General features: G+C 37.5%; 1 protein-coding gene across 5 annotated transcripts in view; it reads left to right on the forward strand.

The window, feature by feature from the left end:
* Positions 1–19,412, forward strand: part of GPM6A (glycoprotein M6A) — a 220,721-nt gene that overhangs the window by 137,540 nt on the left and 63,769 nt on the right. The window contains exon 2 of one of the 5 annotated variants that reach the window (XM_053585285.1): positions 2,954–3,034. The exons of the other annotated variants lie outside the window; for them this stretch is intronic. Within the exon in view, the coding sequence (XP_053441260.1) occupies positions 2,954–3,034 (81 nt within the window). The remainder of the gene's footprint in view (positions 1–2,953; positions 3,035–19,412) is intronic. 5 annotated transcript variants of the gene reach the window in all.

Consider the following 19,412-nt stretch of genomic DNA (forward strand, 5'->3'; position numbering starts at 1 on the left):
AAAATAAATACTGTACGTGATTGAATGTACACATATGAGCTTAAACTTCTAGTGAAAATTTAAAAGACTAAAATACATTTTTTATAATGAGATCAAATTACTTGTCCGGAGTCAATAATTGTTATACTAGAAGCAAAACGAACACAATCATTTATTTGCAGCATTATTACTTGCCTTAATAAGCTCTTTTTCTTCTGTGCCAATTTTACTGATGACTACTAATATCTTCTGAGGACTCCTTGGGTTATATGATTAATAACTAAATATGACCACAGGCTATGGTAGCAAAGCATCAATTCGATTAAAAAATGGGCTCCCATTTTTTCTGGAAGTGTTTGGGAGTGGAGAGAGACAATATGTCAATTTTCAGGTGTGAAAACCACAAAATATCTGGGAAATAATTTGCTTTTATTATAGAAGTATGTGTGTGTCTACGTGTCTATGTGTGTGAGTTAATGAGTAGAATATGAAGGGTCTTATTCCGTGTAAATTCCTTGTCTGTTTTAGAGGGGTGCTTCCATTTTAATATAATCATTTTATTCGTCATCTCTATCAATTAGCTAAGAGAGAATTGGATCTTTTCTCTGTTACATAGATTCAATGATGATTACAGTCAATTCCTGAGTTCAGTTTTAAACACGTGAATCTAGTCTTTTATAAACTGGTCTTCCTTTACATAGAAAAACATTTCTAACAGCTCATCCAAGAGTCTTTACAAATTCATGTTGAATAATGAAGCGAGGTCTGAATTGTGTGTCTGCCACTGGTTGGCTGGGTGGCACATGGCAAGTCACTTAACCTCTGGGACCTTAATTTTCCTATTTGCAACATTAAAGAGTTGCACTAAATTTCCATATCCATGCTCCTCTTAGTTTTAGACACATCCTTTAAATCTGAATGTTTTCACTAATAGCACAAAAGCATTCCCCCATTTTTATCATCTTATTGGAACAAGAATATCTTTTCTATTCATACATTTTATTTACTTCTACTTTTTCTTTTTACAAAGTAAGCACATCAGTCATCTGATGTTATTTATAAAATAAACTTATCAGAGCATCAATGTTTTGTTACTTAATAGACAGTGCTTACAGGTAGAATACTTGTACAATATTTAAGAGATGGAGTCTGTAGTCCAAAACACGTAGAAGAAAGATCTCCCAGAAATTGGGCACATGCACATTTTACTCATTTATTCTTTGTTCCTCCTCCTCCTCCTTCTCTCTCTGTTTCTCTCTCTCACACACACGTACACACACATCCCTAACAAAAAAAAAAAAGCAAATTGTTACCATAAATATAAATAAAGAAATGCCCAAAGTGAAGGTAAAGCTCTGTATATGTTATCTATAAAGGATAAGTTTAAATATCCCCGTCAAGGCTTTTCTGTCTTTTTCTCCACCCTGAAAGAAGGAACAACATATCTTTTATGCAAGAATAGTGATTTCATCATGTTGCAAAGTGTTCAAATGGATGACATTTGTCGTTCTTGCTTTTGAAATGAAGACTTTCCTAAACAACAACTAACAGTCTGTATAACTTAACCTGCACCTTTATAAATTTTCGTTTTATAATGTGAAAGCAGGATTATTTTGAGCTACGGCGACTTCCAGTTGGAAGAATGTGGTATCCGTCTATCACATATGTCTCCAGCAACATTTGCTTTTAAAGTGAAAAAGAAGCTAAACCATCTTCACTTTAGGCATTTTTGATTGCAAATAAACTCATACAGATGACAATAACCAAGGCAAAAGGTGAAAAGGGTCATACCTGGGGTACTGATAGCATTGTGGTTATTTTAAAAAGATGATGGCAATCTTATTGCAAACGTCTCTGGAGTTCACTCTCAGGAAATCCTGTTCATGTCTTAGTCCTATTATTTTGCTGGTGAATTTGTTGACAGATAGTAATTGGGTCACAGCATTGAAATGCTCCATGTAAGCTCAGAATTCTCTGTGTTGGTTGGCATGACAACCATACTGGTCGATTAAACATGCTCAGAAATTGGGAACATGGGCTTCTTAGAAGCTGTTAAGCAAATGGGGAATGGAAGGCTAGCTAGATAATGGCAAATTGGGCAGAAATTTATAAGAATTGCCTCGAAGGTGCTGTTATATATTTATTTACATAGTGTTAATAAGATAAACTTAAAATACACATAAAAAGCCAGATGCTTTAAAATTCGTTTAGATGAGTACAAAATATATTTTTCATTTTACATAGATTTTTAATGAGAAAAGGTTGAAATAGGCTTAAAATATTAGGTACTCCATTTGCGATAGAAGTTGATGTTATTCAGAACAAATATAATTGCTATCAATGGTAATTTCTCTTTAGCTCTTTTCCCGTGGAAACCATTGTGCGAGCGCATGGCAGATGACGCCTGCAGATGGCACGTAGACGCGAGTTGGCACACAGGCACAGGCTCTGCCGGCCAGCACTGCCATAGCCAAATGTAGGGACCAGGAAGATGGCTAAAGGACAAATCAATAAGGAGAGAAATACAGTTGGATCAAGGCTGATAGTCTGGCTCACTGCTATCTTTTTTCTTCTGTACCTTAACTCCATTCCTCCATAGTTTAACATAAAGACAAAATTTGGAGTAGCAAATGAAAGCAAATTAGTATATCCTAGGACATAATTCATTTGTTTTGTCATTTATTTTCTTTCATTTCTGGTATCTGAGACAACATTTCAGTTAAACAGAGAAGAAATGAATATCTACAAGTATTATCTTTTTAATTAGCATGCTTTTACCTGGTTGATAAAATAAGAGAGTTGGAAAAATGTTAAAAATCAGTATTGATTACAGCATTTTTGAGAGAAAAAGGTAATGGAGAGCCATTTTTGTTCTGCAAAAAGAAATTAACGGTGTAGACTGGGCCCCAAACCCTGCTGGTCTCCTGCAAATGCAGGTCCTTTGAATAACACCGTGGTATCTTCTAACCCACAGCCCTTCATAGTGTCGTCAGAACAGGCTACCTTACTCGTTCCATGAGATGTTCATTTAGTGACAATGAAACAAACCTTGTTGGTAAGATGATTTTTATTTTGACATTCTCCATTTTCTTTCTTTGTCATAGTTTCTTGTCAGGAGCTCTACTTCTAATTTCTTACTTAGGCACTCATTTTTGTCTTAAGTTTTGAGATAGCCATTTTAATATTTCATTCTATTTAAACGTCTGGTATGTTCATCAAAAATTACTGAAGGATGGGTAGGGTTCAGTGTGGACCCCTGTTTGGCTTGTCTTTAAAGATTAACTTCTGAAAAACAAAATCAACTTCTGCAATGAGCTTGCAACATGATAGATATCTAATTTTGTAAAGTTTTCTTTTTTTTTTTCTTTTTTTGGCCATGCAAATAATTAAAACCAATGAAATTGAGATTCAGTTTGGTTCAGAACTGTCTTTTGGGTGATACATTCCAATTGGGAGGCTAAGGGTTTTATCTGTCTTGTTTTGCATCTGTGGTGGTACTTTGATTAAAGTTTTTTCGAGCATTGGGACTCAAAAATGTTAACATTAAGGCCAGGGTATGGTGGCTCACCCCTGTAATCCCAGTACTCTGGAAGGCCAAAGCCAGAGGATCCCTTGAGCTCCAGCGTTCCAGACCAGCCTGAGCAAGAGTGAGACTCCTTAAAAATAGAAAAACTAGCTGGGCATGGTGGTGGGCCCCTGTAGCCCCAGCTACTCTGGAAGCTGAGGCAGGAGGATTGCTCTAACCAGGAGTTTGAGGTGGCTGTGAGATGAGATGCCATGACCCAGGATGACAGAGTGAGACTCTGTCTCAAAATAAATAAATAAATAAAAATAAAAATAAATAGTATTGTTAACATTAAAAATAAAAATAAATAAATGAATGAAAAGTTTTAAATATTTCTGTTATTTCTGTCAAAGAAAACAGATTGAATATGCTTTCTCAATTTGAGAATATTTGTCTAATTAACAACTGCTTGTTTTCCTTGTTTTCAGAATTTTGCCCTTCCTTACATTTTCCCCAAAGATCATTTAAAAATCTTTGTGTTTATCATTTGTTTCTTCTTTTCAGTCTACAACTTTTTTTTCCCCTATTGTCCCACAATGGAAAAGGGTGGGACGGACAATGGAAAAAGTACTATTTTGTAATATTAAACTTCATGTTAAATAATTTATGTAAAAGCTTTTTTCATTCCTTATTAGATTGGTTGATCAACTGACTCATTCATCACTTAATAAGCATATAATGACCACCTGTGAGTGCTGACACTAATCAGATTGCAGGGAAGATGGCCGCTAAGGACAGCAAACAGACCTTTCTGTTTGCCTTCATGGAGACTCAGTCCTTTATCTTGCTCGTGGGTATGTGAATTAAAATAAAATCCTCAGGCGCCCCCTAAGTGTCTGACTGACTGGACCCCCTCTTGACCAAGGAGACCTCTAAAACTGAGTTGCGGGCCATGAGAAGGAAGATCAGACCCGCCTCATCACGCCCCCTCCCCTCCTTAGATCTGCCCTCTGGGAGTCACTCACAGGCCTGAGGCTGTGCAAGACCCACCTGCAGGTCTTTATTATACATAACAAGAGGCTTTGTCTCCCATTAACAGACCCTTTATTTTAAGCATTCCTTTCACTGACTCCTGGTCTTTTAGATAAAGCCTAATTCTTTCAGCCAAGTGTCAGTTGAAGAATCTTTATATTTATTTATTTATTTATTTTTAAATCATAGCTGTGTACATTAATGCAATCGTGGGGTACAATGTACTGGTTTTATATACAATTTGAAATATTTTCATCTAACTGGTTAACATAGCCTTCACCACATTTTCTTAGTTATTGTGTTAAGACATTTATATTCTACATTTAGTAAATTTCACATGTACCCTTGAAAGATGCACCGTAGGTGTGGTCCCACCAATTACCCTCCCTCCACTCATCAGGCTAAGTCATGGAAGAAGCCCAGGTGCCCATCGACCCATGAATGGATCAATAAATTGTGGTATATGTACACCATGGAATATTATGCCGCCTTCAAAAATGGAGATTTTACCTTTTTCATGTTTACATGGATGGAGCTGGAACATATTCTTCTTAGCAAAGTATCTATAGCTAAAGAATCTTTAAACCCATCTAGACCCTGCGGCCTCCCCTTCCAGATATCCCACCCTTTGGGGCCAAACCAATGTATGTTTTCCACCTATTGATTTATGACTTTTCCTGTAATTCCTATCTCCCTTAAATGTGTGAAACCAAACTGTGACCCCACCAGCTCAAGTCCATGTGCTTAAGCCTTCCCAGGTGTGTTTCTGGGTCATGGTCCTCAAATTTGGCTCAGAATACACCTCCTTAAATCATTTTACAGAGTAGGGCTTCTTTTCCATCAACAGTATTCTTAGTTCAAAATTCAGAGTGAGAAATTTTCAAGACACTTGCATCTTGCTCATATTAAATTTTGACTTTGAGGAATGATGTTGGGCTGGACTTGGTTTGGTTGTGGGAGAAAAAAGTATGAAGTGTAATTCCGTGTTTGTAAATTGTATGTGATCCTTGGATGAGATTGGTTTTGAAGAAATCAATGTAAAGGTGATAGCAGACCAAAAAGATACCCCAAATAGAGACTTAAAGAAAACATTGCAAGGCTGGGTGGGGTGGCGCACACCTGTAATCCCAGCCTGCTGGGAGGCTGAGGTTCGAGGATCCCTTGAGCTCAGGAGTTCCAGACCAACCCAAGCAAAAGTGAGGCCCATCTCTATTAATAATAGAAAAACTAACCAGGCGTGGTGTTAGGAGCCTGTAATCCCAACTACTCAGGAGGCTAAGGTAGGAGGATCACTTGAGCTCAGGAGTTTGAGGTCACTGTGAGCTGTGATGACACCATGGCCCTCTACCCAGGGCAAGAGAATGAGATGAAGGAGGCAGGAAGGGAAGGAAGGAAGGAAGGAAGGAAGGAAGGAAGGAAGGGAGGGAGGGAGGGAGGGAGGGAGGAAGGAAGGAAGGAAGGAAGGGAGGGAGGAAGGGAGGATTGTAGAAAGAAGCTGAAAATGGGAAAGAGAATGGTAAGTTGCCAAAAAGACATAGTATTCTGTTCTCCAGTCAAAAGAGAATTCACCAGGGAAAAAATGGCAAAGAGAATCACTCTCTTCATGGAAGACTGGCAAGGTAAGATCCAGGGTGGCTTTGGGGAGAGTAGCATCAGTTAAACCCTCGTGAAATAGCTCCTGCTATATAATCTATAGCCCACAGCTATAGATTATACATTATATATATCATTATTATATTATATAAAATATTATATCATATAATATATAATATATCATATGATATATAATATATCATATGATATATAATATATCATATAATATATTATTATAATATATATCATTACAACTTTATGGTGTATTTTAATATCTGGCTTTTCGCATCCTATGAAAAAGTTGTTTGTGTGTGTGTGTGTGTGTCATTTGATCTTTGGTGAGGATTTGAACATACATTTATGTCATAGGCAAAAAAGTCAGAATAGAAAGAAAAATAGAAAACCAAAGTACCCCCACCCCCTCCAACCCCTGGCCCTCACAGATTATAGGCAGAAGGAAAACTGATTGTTGGAGGACGTGTACTCTAGAGGGTGGCTGGAAAGGTTAATAAAAACTTTCAAAGAAGAACATGGATTTTCCTCCCCCTATCTATTTAAAGAATAAAGTTTAGATCCGTTCCTTGAACACAAAGAAGCAAGGCGAGAGGAACAGAGATGGCACGAGAGGGCCCTGGGGAAGGGGGACAATGTCTTCTTATTTTAGGTGTTTTGAGTTTGAAGTGAGGCTGGAAAGCCATACAGTAATTACAATAAGCAACCAAAAATGAGCGACTGAAATAAGTAGGGAGGGCAAAGGTTCAGTGTCTAAACTTTGCAGGTGCCCAGGGTGAGGTAACTGGAGGAAGGAGAGGCAGGGCCTGGGGAAGAAGGATTATCAGGATCAAATACTGCCCGCTAACTGCTATTCATATTTCAAAAATCCCTTTCCTGACCTCTGAAAAGTATAGTGTTACGTGCATATGTCTCTACCTGAGATTTTTAAACATTCACAATTCCTGGTGTTCTTAGTGGCCCAGTAATTTCTTTTTGTGGTGTCTGTAAGCCCAAAGAAATACCTAGTACTTTCATCTTAAGTTAATGGATGTGTTTTCTGTAAAGTTGGAAATATCCAGCAGTATCCTGTGAGTTTGTTGTGAGATGTCTTCGGTCACAGGTTGGGAACCATAGGTTTATGCTATATTTCCTATTTCTTCTTCTTTTTATACCATAAACAATATGGTGTGCTATCATAATTGCTTGTATATTTTCTTTGTCCCTGGAATGAGTCTGCGAACTACACAAAAAGAGGACCGATCCCCTTCTTGTTCCTCATTGTGCCACTATGCCCATGGGGGGATTGGCTAGTGGCAGGTGTTCAGTTAAAAATAATTCAAGTTATGAGCATGTGAATCTCAGCAGCCTTTACCTACAATCTTGATTTATCTGAATCTATTTTTTAAACTTTAAATTAATTTGTGGCATATTCCTTACTGTGGAGTCTTCCAAATAGTCTATGTGAAATCCGTTGATAATATATGAGTATAAATGCAAGTATTAAAAAGAAAGAATTGCTTTTTTATTCTTGCACAAAAGAGAAAGGGGGCTTTGAATAACTGGTTGGGGTGACTGTTAAGGGGGTGGTGCTAGAAACGAGAATGATAACTATAACAATAGTTAAAATTCGTATAATGCAATTATTTGATGTATCCTCCCGACAGCTGTAGTAGAGATGATGCGTAACTACCCTCGGTGGCAGTGGTTTGAGATAGTGTCTATTTTTTCTCTCTCTCAGTTATCTGGGTCATCTGATTTGTTGTTCTACTTCATGTGTTACTGGCTACAAGACGCTGGGACATCTGCAGTCATTTGGGGGCTTGATTGGGTTGGGACGTCTACTAGGGCTCAGTAGATGTTGGCTGAAGGCTGTGAGCTCAGCTGAGATGCTGGGCCAGAATGCCCATGTGTCCTCTCTGCATGGAACTGGGGCTTCTTACAGCCGGCAGCTGGCCTCAGAGAGGAAGTATCTCCAGAGGGAGTGTTCTTGGAGATCAGAGGCCATTGTGGCAAAGCTCATAGGATCTGGCCTTGGAAATTGGAGAACTTCACTTCTGCCACATTGTACTTGCAAAAGCAAGTTCCTAAAGCTAGTCCTGATTCAGTCAGAACAGGAATCAAATTGTAATTTTTTTTTTTTTTTTTGAGACAGTCTCTCTCTATGATCTTTGTTAAAGTGCACGGGCATTGTCATAGCTCACAGAAACCTCAAACTCTTGGGCTCAAGAAACCCTCTTGCCTCTGTGTCCCAAGTAGCTGGGACTATAGGTGCTTGCCACCACACCCATATAATTTTTCTATCTTTAGTAGAGACAGGGTCTCCCTCTTACTCAAGCTGGTCTTCAACTCCTGACCACAAGAAATCTTCCCACCTCAGCCTTCAAAAGTGTTGGGATCCCAGAGGTGAGGCACCCCGCCAGGCTTTACATTGCGGTTTTTGTCATAGTTGTCATCAAGCATAGAGAGGAAATGAACCAAGAGTGGCTATCTTTGACTATTACTAAACGTAGGGGCTTTAATTTTTCTTAGTTTAGGAATGAGGAAATGGATATATGGATAGGCTAGTAGCTTAATTTGATAGCTGATCAAGTACAACAGCCAGTTCTGAAACTCAAGGAATTTTCTCCCAGAGCCTGTGTCCTTCCATGAAAACGAGGTTCTGCCTCAGCCTCTCACAGTACTGTTAATTCTCACATATGAACACATACACATACACATCTGCACACACACCGGTATAGTTAGAGATTCTGATGGTGATGGTGACATTGGCTATGATCATAATCATCCCTTGTCTTTGTTGACGAGAGTTCACATTTGTTACTTCTGGGAAGAATTTCTCTCTCAGTAGCTTAATTTTGAAATAACTTTACATTTATGAAAGCATTGACCAGCTAGTCTAGAAATGTCCAGTATACCTACTCTTCCCCCAGCTTCTCCAAATGCTTACATAACCTCAGCACATTTACCAAAACGGAGCAGTTAACGTGATACAGTACTCTCCAATCAACTACTCTTCATTTGGATTTGCTAATGTTACCCGCTAAGGTCATTTAACGTTCCAGGGTCCAACCCAAGACACTATGTTGTGTCCTGCATCACATCCCATTAGTTGCCACTAATCTGTGACAATGTTTCCATAGTTCTTTGTTTTACCTGACCTTATACTTTTGAAGAATACTAGTGAATTATTTTGTAGAATTTCCCTCGTTTTGTGTATGTTTGATATTTTCTTACAATTAGACTGGGGTTATGGATTTGGGGGAAGAAGTCTACAGAACTGATGTGCTGTCCCCTTTCTCATCACCTCCTTATCAACAGTATCCCTTCCTGGGAATGTTAGCATTGAATATTTGGATAAGGTACTGTCTCCAACCAAGTCACAAGATGGTTGCTTCACCACAAAGTTACTATTTTTCCTTTTTCATTAAAAGAGAGTCATTAAGTCTATCCTACACTTAAAGAGGGGTGAATTAAGCACCATATCCTGGAGGAAGTAATATCAAAAAATTTGTGGACATATGTGAAAACCATCACTGTAATTAACAAATCATTCAGCGAGGTACCCCAAGGTTATGCAAACAGGATGCCTCTCATAGAATGAATATGACCCCTTCTACATTAATCCTAATTTTTCTCCTCAGGATTAAAAATTTATTTTAATAACTATTTTAAAATAGTTAATTAAGTTAAAATTATTTTGATAACTAACTATTTAATGTTCTTATCTGAAAAAACTATGGCACGATGTTGAAAATGGAAAACCATAAAACAATGTAAATAGTTCTTATCAATCTACATAGAGTATAAAATATAAACATTTAAAGTCTAAAATATTTAAAATACATAATTAAAAAAATCGCATCCATACTCATATGTTCCATTTACTAGCTCTACCTTAATGAATCAAATCAAAATATGCATTCATGTTATCTAATTATATAAAGCATGCAATTTGGCACAAATAAGTAATATATAATAGGTTTCAATGTGCTTCCATAGACTGTGCATTGCTCTAGGCTATACATTAAATTTCTTTTTGTTCTATTAAATTAGGTGCATTTCACAAATATCAAATTTTCTAAAAAATGTAATTCATGGAATACTAAAGTCAGAAGGATTAAAAGAATTTCTGATGAAAATGGGGCAAAATATGACTTTTACTGTGAATAATTTACAGTTATTCTATTTCTTTATCAAAATTTTTTTTTTTTTTTTTTTGAGACAGAGTCTCACTCTTTTGCCCTGGGTAGAGTGCTGTGGCATCATCATAGCTCACAGCAACCGCAAACTCTTGGGCTTAAGCGATTCTCTTGCCTCAGCCTCCCAAGTAGCTGGGACCATAGGTGTCCATCACAACACTTGGCTAATTTTTCTATTTATAGTAGAGACAGGGTCTTGCTCTTGCTCAGACTTGTCTGGAACTCCTGAGCTCAAGGGATCTTCCCACTTCAACTTCCCAAAGTGCTGGAATTACCATTTGTGTAATTATAAAGTCCTCTTTATAAATTCTTAATGAAAAATGTCATTGATGAAATTGATATGGCTTAATCTAAAACAAATTATTTTAGACTTAAGTTTCTTTATTTTTTTTTAATTTGAGACAGAGTCAAAGTCTGTTGCCCATCTAGATCTTCATCATCTCTAGCTCATATATTAGGCCCTTATGGAATCTAGTCCCATAGCCCCATAGCTAGTAAATGCCAAAACTAGGATTGAAAATCAAAACTCTTTTAGTCGGAAGCCAACAAGTACTCCCATAATGCCAGCCTTGCATTTACTTACCCTCTTCCTGCCACAAATCTTCTTTCTTCCGTGCATCTAATCCTATATGGTCTAAACTGAAGTTGGGAATTTGTAAATTGTGTTATTAAAAATTATATATATATTTATGTGTGTGTGTATGTATATATATATATATATATGTTACTCTGTTGCTTTGCACTTTTGGAAAGAATAGATTTTCTTTGCATAACACTTGCTGTTGGACTTTGATTTGGGGGACCTTGGCAGACAACACGAGATTTGTAGACTTATCTCACTATTGGGTTTCACCATTTCACACTGCACGTGTGTACATTTTCCTTTTCAGATTCTCTGTTTATTTTATTTACCTATCCCTTTGTATGTATTAAAATGTTTTCAAGTATTTTAAAAATCATGGCTGAGTTGGATAAATAAACGTGAAATGGAATAGTAACTTTCATCTGGGAAAATAACATTTTTGATATGAAAACAATATATGCTTGTTATGAAACTAAATACCATTTAAGTGGGGGTTCTTACTTTGCCTATTTATATGATTGTTTTCCCAGGGCAGTGTCTTAGTGGTTGCTAACCCTTGTCATACTTCCAAGATGGATGTTTGAATAGATTAAGGCCTGAGCAAGTTAGAATTTGCGCAGAGATTCCCTTGCACACCTGATTTTTTTGGCAGCAGCTCAAGTTTTGACGTCACGAATTAGCACAGTTTCTTCTTTCAGAGTCTGAACTTCTCTTCCTCCTCCTGACCCCCCCACCTCACATTCGGGTTGTGGCTAGACCTTTGTTTGGAAGCCAGGTGGCAAGATACATTTGCCCTCACTGTCAGTTACACGAAAAAGGCACATTAACCCAATTTCCCATAGTATTTACATATAAATGGACTTAACACAGGGGGTAAGTCAGTTCAAAATGGGACACTTTTCAGATAGTGTGGGTATAATATTGAATTGAAATTTTTATCTAAGAAAGTTTTATGAAGAGGGTCTTGCCATAGATCTCTCTTTGAAAAAGCCTTTTTTCATCCATGTGTTACCTCTTCTATTGTCTCTTTAAGAAAAAATCTCTGGTTTCAACTTCTTGCAAGGTTTATGGTAATTCTCACACCACAAATTAATAGGGATGTCAGGTATGTTTGTGTCTTCGGCTTTTTATAATCCGAGGTTTCCTTGAACTTAGTGTCAACTTAATCAATGTCTTTGACATTTTTACTTTTTTCTCAAAGCTTCCTGTTTAGTGTTCTAGTAGAGTGTCAGCTTCTACAGGATAAAATATCACCTCTCTTTTTGTGCTTTCATCTCAGTGGGCTGATATATAGATTTATAACTTAGATGTCCCCAATTTTTTGATTCAAGGTGGCTGGAATAAATGGCTCTGTTTGAATAAACATTTAATTGGCTTAACTAAAGAGAGCATATTATTTGGAGGGGAGTGTTTTTCACACCTGACTTACTTTATGTTAATTTGTGTACTTTGTTATATAATCAGAAATTTTTCTGATTTCTCCCTTTAAGTAGTTTTGAAATTTAGTAGACAGTCCTTTAAAGAATATGAAAACAAGGAATTTGGGAAGGAAGTTCTATTTTTTTCCCTCTGCTCTGCCAAATTTGCTATTTTTTTCCATTTGATTTTGAAATACAAAATGATGCTAGCACACAGTAGAGGATTAAAAATTATTAGCAGAATGAAACAACATCTAGGTTAATGGAGCAATCCAGAGATTTCAGTGAAATCTGAATATACTGTACGTGCTAAACAATGGTGGCCTCACTCTCATTTTGTCAGGCGTGATTTTAGAGATAGACCATTACAGAAATATTGGCTGTTTACATTGATTTTTACTTGGGAATCTTCAAAACAGAGAAAACATTTTTGCCTTTTCCTATTTGTGTTCTTTGGTGGCTACAAAATGTCCAGGGTTCTCATCAGATCTGTGTTTTATACCTGGTTGAGTTTAGATTCTCCAACCTTTTGAAATTTTTTGCAGTTATCATTGTTTATCTGGCAGAGATATTGCTCTGCATTGCAAACATTTTGGAGATAATACTTTGTACAGCCTTGCAGAGTTATATAACAGCTGTAAATAATTACAAACATCAGCTTAACATTGAAACTTTTGTGGATGTGAGGTTTCTCAGTTGTTGATCGAAAGGAAAGCCATACTCTATAAAGTAATTTAAAGGGTTTATTCTGAGCCTCATTGGAGGACCAAGCCTTGGAGCCACACCCAAGAAGCCTTGAGCAAGTGGACTGGTGGTAGTTGGATGACAGTTGGTTTTATACATTTTAGGGACATGGGAATTATAAGGTGAGGTCACAGATCAATACATGGAAAACAAACATTGATTTAGCCCCAAAAGGTGAGGTGTGGGGGATGGAAGGGCTACAAGTGGGTTTAAAATTGCCAGCTGACAATTGGCTGAAAGAGTTAGACTCTGTCTGAAAGAGTCAATGAAAAGGAATGATTAAGATAAAGGGTAATTGGTCTGTTAATGGGAGATAAAGTACCTGACAGAATCAATATATTGAGAGTATACTGGGGACCAGAGCAGGTGTGCTGTTGAATAGGCCAGGTAGTGAATCCACAGAGGACATCTCTAAGAAGGGGAGGAGGCATGAGGAGGCAAGTCTGATCTCCTTTCTCATGACCAGCAACTCAGTTTTAGGGATCCCCTTGGCCAAGAGAGCGTCCAGTCAGTCAATCACTGGATTGGTGGGGAGCCTCAAGATTTTATTTTAGTTCACACAGTCGTGGAAGATTTTATACGCTTACGTAGAACACCAGCAATGAGAATATTAGCACTACATACAACCGTTTACTTTATATCCTGTTAATATTTTAAATTTATATTGACAAATATTTTGGTCAAAATTTTGGGATAATCTTGTTCATTTGCAAACAAAAACTATATTATGGACATTCCTAATTAAAACGAATGAACAAGTCAACAACATTCAACCTATCGTTAAATGTTAGAGAATATACGTTTAATGTAGCATCAGTTCTATGAACTGAGATGGAAAATAACGATTTACCAACTTTTCCTTAATGATTCATTGTGTTTTCCATTAAAAATACCTTAGACAGTCACGACTGCGTTTTTTATTGGTTAATTGTAGTTTAATGAGCTAATGTTGACATTGACACGGTTTCCTTGCTCTGCTGTTTTATTGTTACAAGGCCCTTACCATGGTATCTAAGACAATGGAGAAAATTTATGAAATTTACTTATAATTATTCTCTCTAAAAAGTTCAGTGGCTGGATGTTTTTAGTTTCTCTAATACTAATGTATTGCTGGATTCTATGCCAAAATAAAATATTGGCAGTTTTTTTTGTAAAATAAGAGTTAGATTGGTTTTATTATTTCACTGTGTTAAACTCATGTCCCCATTTTTGAATCTATATTTCATATACTTCATTGTTCGTGTTATAGTTGGGAAGAGAGAGGAATCTAATGCCATACTGTTTGAAGGCTTTAGATTTTACATAAGTAAAAATAATAAGATTGTTATCATTATTTTAAATACTTAGCAGGGTGAATTATATTAGATACTATGCTATTAGTCCAATGGTTGATTACAGACCTTCTTATAAAGATAAACTCAGATACAAATTCAAAACGGTGATATTAACAGGTCTAAAAAACTGGATTGTCTTGAATGAACATTAATGGACAATGAGGATTTTCGATTGTGCTGGTGAAATTCAAGCTGTGTTGGACAACAAACTTTATAGGACTGGGTTTCCTTTCATTAATTTGATACATGTTGATTAATGAAATAATTAAGGGCCTATTATCCTTCCAATTAATTTGTTTTGCAGGATATATTTTTAAATATATTTATGAAATGGTGTATTATCTTGTTTTGATATTTCATACACTGAAATTTTTTTCTACTTTTAAAGATAGGCTTTGTTCTTCAGATATTGTGTATACTGAAAGGAAAGCCCAGGCAGGCCTTTTGTCTGAAGATAACTATAGCTTTTACACTAGCTATTGCTATGTTTCCATGGAGACCGGGCAGGACTCTGTGGTATACAGATTTTAGTCCAGCAATGCACAGCTATAGCCAATCAGAATTTCTTTCCCCATGCAATTCTTTAACATATGATTTCAGGTGCTCATTAAAGAATCAGAATAGAATTCTGTTAGTTTTTCTCACAAGTGTCGTAATGTGTATCTGATGTTTTGTGTCAAATTAGTATTATTTAGCATTTGCATTGCTATTATTTTTAAAGATAGTCTGGTAAATACAAAATCAACATTTACCTTCAGAATTTTATTTTAGATCAGATAAAAATATTTTCTTAAATTTGAATGCTGAGATTTTCTTTTCTAGTTTCAACCAGTTGATGGCCAAATAGGCCCTCCTATTTTCTATATTTCCTGTAAAAATGCGATATTGAATCTGGAGAAGTACCAGAGCAGGACATGGGGTCTGTGGATAGAAAAGGAGGAGGGAGAGAGAAAAAGTGTGGGACTCTCAGATGATTGTGACACACAGAGAAAAGGAAGGCACATGCTGAACCCCAGAGGGGGCGTGAAGAGGCCCGAGTCTGCCCTGTGCTGAACTCCAGAGGGGGCAGGGAGGGGCCCGAGTCTGCCCTGTGTGGTTTCTCTCCCTTTTATCTTCTGTTTACCATTTTATTCCTCTTTCTCTCAGAGGAGGTGTTACCAGACAGGGGGTCCAGCCGCCTGTCACTGTCCAGCCACTATGCAGAGATGGGGTTTAGGTCCAAATAAGCTTTATTATTAGAAGGCCAGCAATTCTGGAGAACAGTGAGGGTAGCCTCTCAGTTCTGTCCTCCCTCAGTTACAATTCTAATAACTTTTATAATGAAATACAAGGAAACCAACCTAGAAAATTTTAGCTTTATCTGATAGGAAATAACATGAAAGTAGCCATTCTAACAATGCAAAATGTTTACACAACAGAAAGGTGGTTTTCACTTTAACAAAATATCTAAGAGAATCAGAGAAAGCATCGTACCATCAGAGTAGCCTTTACTTTACCAATATCACAACACCTATTGTCTATTTGTGACTACTTCTCAAGAGTCCCCTGAGACAAACATCCTCACAATCTTGGTGAAACCTTAGCGAGATAATCACGGGGTGTGGGGAAGAATGGGGGCTGAGCAGACCAGGTCAGCTGCGCTGCTTCAGCTCAGCTTCCCAGACCCCATCTTGCAGGCCGCTTTTGTGGCTTGAGAGGGAGGCCAGTTAGGAAGACCTGAGGCAACTAGGCCAGTCTCCGCAGGGATGATTTGAATCGGGACAGGCTCAGTCAAGTTCCTTTCTGTGTGCTCTGTTTGTGACATTTCTGAATGAAACACTGGTGACACAGGACACAGCTCTTCGTCAGTGAGACTCTGATAAGCCAGGGACAGTCTCCTCTCTGGCTGTTGGTCCTCTCCTAATCCCCCCTCAGGGCTTCAGCATTTCCTGATGCCTTTCAGCCTCTTTCAAAGTGGCTTTTGCTCAGGATTCTTCCCTCTTTCTTTCTGGCCTTTCCCTGAGGATCACAACAGAAGCCGTGTTCTATTCAAAATAAGGGATAATAAGTTGTGATTGACACATACACTGAACTCCTATTAAGGGGTTCCTGGGCCAGAATAAATCCACCTATAACAAAAAGAAGGGGTTTGGGAGATGTTTCTAAGATGCCCCTTTCCTCCCCTCCAGGACTGAGCTTGGGGGATCCACAAATGTATGTAGATGGAAGAAGGATGGGAGGGGAAATGTCTACAAATGCACAGGGGAGAAATGACAGGTTCCAGGTCTCCTCTCTCATCAAAAACAATTAATTCAGATCAACAGAAAACGAAATTAAATTCTAAAGCAAGTAAGGTGAGGTTTTCATAGGGCTGAGTCAGGGGACTTGATTAGACAATGGCAGTGCAAATCCGTTCCATCCAGTCAAAAGGATAAGGGCATGGGTGGTGTATAATGGGGGTCTTGCTTGCTGCTGTGCATTTATTTTTTCATGCCCTCCTAGTGCACAGAAACAGCAAGAGACATTTTAATGAATAAATGAATGATTTAGGTATCTGGCTAGTTGCAATGCCATGACATTGGACTTTCTTTTTGTCTGAATTTTCTTTAGCTTGATTTTTTCCTATGCTTTCATTCAGTTTTATGTTTTATAAACATCAGGTGTAATTAGCTCATGGAAATTCATGACACTGTAAGTGAAGGCATTGAAGCAAGGGGAGTGACAGAACCCAAATTGAATTTGTCAGAGATTAGGTTCTGGCTGCAGGGCTGGGGACAAGAGGGGTAAAAGAAGCAGGAGCTAGGACACTGTAGTTACAGCCACGGTGAGGTAGGTTAGGATAGTTCAAGTATTTTTTAACCCTCCATTCCGAACACACTCCAACAGCCAACAAAGGGGCATTACATATCTGTGACAGGTGACTTCAAAAATCTCTACATTTTCAATAAGTACTTTTCTTGCCACGTGTTTCATAGGGATGGATTAATACTGATGAATAAAAGAGGTGCCATGAATGAAGCAATGTTGGGAGCAATCAGCTAGGTTATTATGAAGGATAACTTTGGGGAAAGGCTGTATGAAGATATTAAAAGTAGGGCCAGGTGAGGAGGCTGAGGCCTATAATCCCAGCACTCTAGGAGGCCAAGGCAGGAGGATTCCTTTAACTCAGGAGTTTAAGACCAGCCTGAGCAAGATGAGACCCCTGTCTCTACTAAAAATAATAATAATAAAAAAAACTAGCTGGGCATTGTGTTGGTTGCCTGTAGTCCCAGCTGCCCAGGAGGCTGAGGCAGGAGGATCACTTACAAGAGTTTGAAGTTGCTGTGAGCAATGGTGGCATGGCACTTTACCCAGGGTGACAGAGACAGTCTGTCTCAAAAAAAAAAAAAAGAAAGAAATTGTACCTAAAAGTCAATATTATGGGCCAAAGGTGATGAAGTAACTACAATTTCACCATGCTTCCCTTCTTTCCAAATATTGTAGAGGAATGTCACATAGAAATAAACTACTAATCTGTTGAGACAATCTATGATTAGTCTTAACTTTAGTGTGTGTTTTAAATTTTCTGGGCATTAATTTTTCCACTGAAAGAAAAGCCAATTGTATATATATTGTATATACAATATATTGTTATATATTGTATATTGTATATATACAATATAATAGAATGAAATAGTTAGTGGGCATGTTTAGCATTTTCTTGGGGTCCAATGATCAATTAAGAAATGGCGTGTGGGAATATATAATTTATTTGGCAGGTAGTGGACCCTTGAATGCTGAACTGGCCCTAACCTAATAATCTAAACGTTGGCCAGCATCAGCCCTGGGGCTCCCCAGACCTGGCAGACATCTCATTCTGGGCTGTCTGGGCGGTATCTGTGAACACAACTTTATCTTTCACACAAAATATTTTGCTAATCTGATTCATCATTCTCTCATGACACAGACTGGCTTTTGCGTTTAATTTAATCATGCACTTCTAGAATGTTTTTGTGCGTTATCTCATTTAATACCATAGGAAAGGAAAATTATCCCTCTTTTCTCAATAAGGGTTAGAAAGATTGTGAGGTTTATCTAGATCCACATTAGAAAACTTCCATTGTAAAGTTCAAGATTTAAATCCCAAGATTGTTTGGAAATAACTTGATATATACAAGCCCAGTTAATGAACTACCTCTTAATGGACATTTTATTATTTAGGTATGTAACGAATATCCCTAAAAAGTACCTTTCGGATGGAAGTACCTTATTTTCTTCTTTTGCACCATACATAAATGTCTATATTGATCTTTTAATATTTATGTTCAGAACAATAAATGGTGCCAGATATTTATTTTCAACTTTAGTAGAGCTCAATCTATCAGGCAATAACAAATAAAAATTCACAAACTACCTTTATTGAGTCAGAGATTATTTGTAGCATCTTTTATTTTTCTTTGTTTGACTTGACCCTCAGTATATGGCTTGACTTTCATCACAGAAACTTTCTTTTATTTTTTATTTATTTCTATTTTATTTATTTTCTTGAGATAGAGTCTCACTCTGTCACCCTGGCTAGAGTATTGTAGCCTCATCATAGCTCACAGCAAACTCAAAATCCTGGGCTCAGGTGATCCTATGGGACCACCGCCTGTCACCACACCCAGCTAGCTTTTCTCTTTTTAGTAGAGACAGGGTCTCACTCTTGCTCAGGCTGGTCTCAAACTCCTGAGCTCGGGTGATCCACTGGCCATGGCTCATTACAGGCATGAGCCATGAACCAATTTTTTAGTTTCTATTCTCTTTCCTATTTGCTCTTGCAAACCTCAACCACCCAAGAAAACAGAAACACAGCAGTCCCTTGAATCTTCCTAAGAACCTACTTCATTTGCCTGTATTTGCAATCTATGTCATCTCAGCCATCTTCAATCTACAGAAAGAGTTTATATATAATTCTTTAAGTAGAAAGAACCTGGAAGGCACAATCTGTCTAATCAGTGATATAAAACTCATACTTCCTTCCTAGAATGCTTCTTACTCTTTTATAGAACATTTGCAGCCTAAAAATAGTCT

The sequence above is a fragment of the Nycticebus coucang genome, chromosome 1 (genome assembly GCF_027406575.1).
Source record: "Nycticebus coucang isolate mNycCou1 chromosome 1, mNycCou1.pri, whole genome shotgun sequence".
Lineage (NCBI taxonomy): Eukaryota > Metazoa > Chordata > Mammalia > Primates > Lorisidae > Nycticebus > Nycticebus coucang.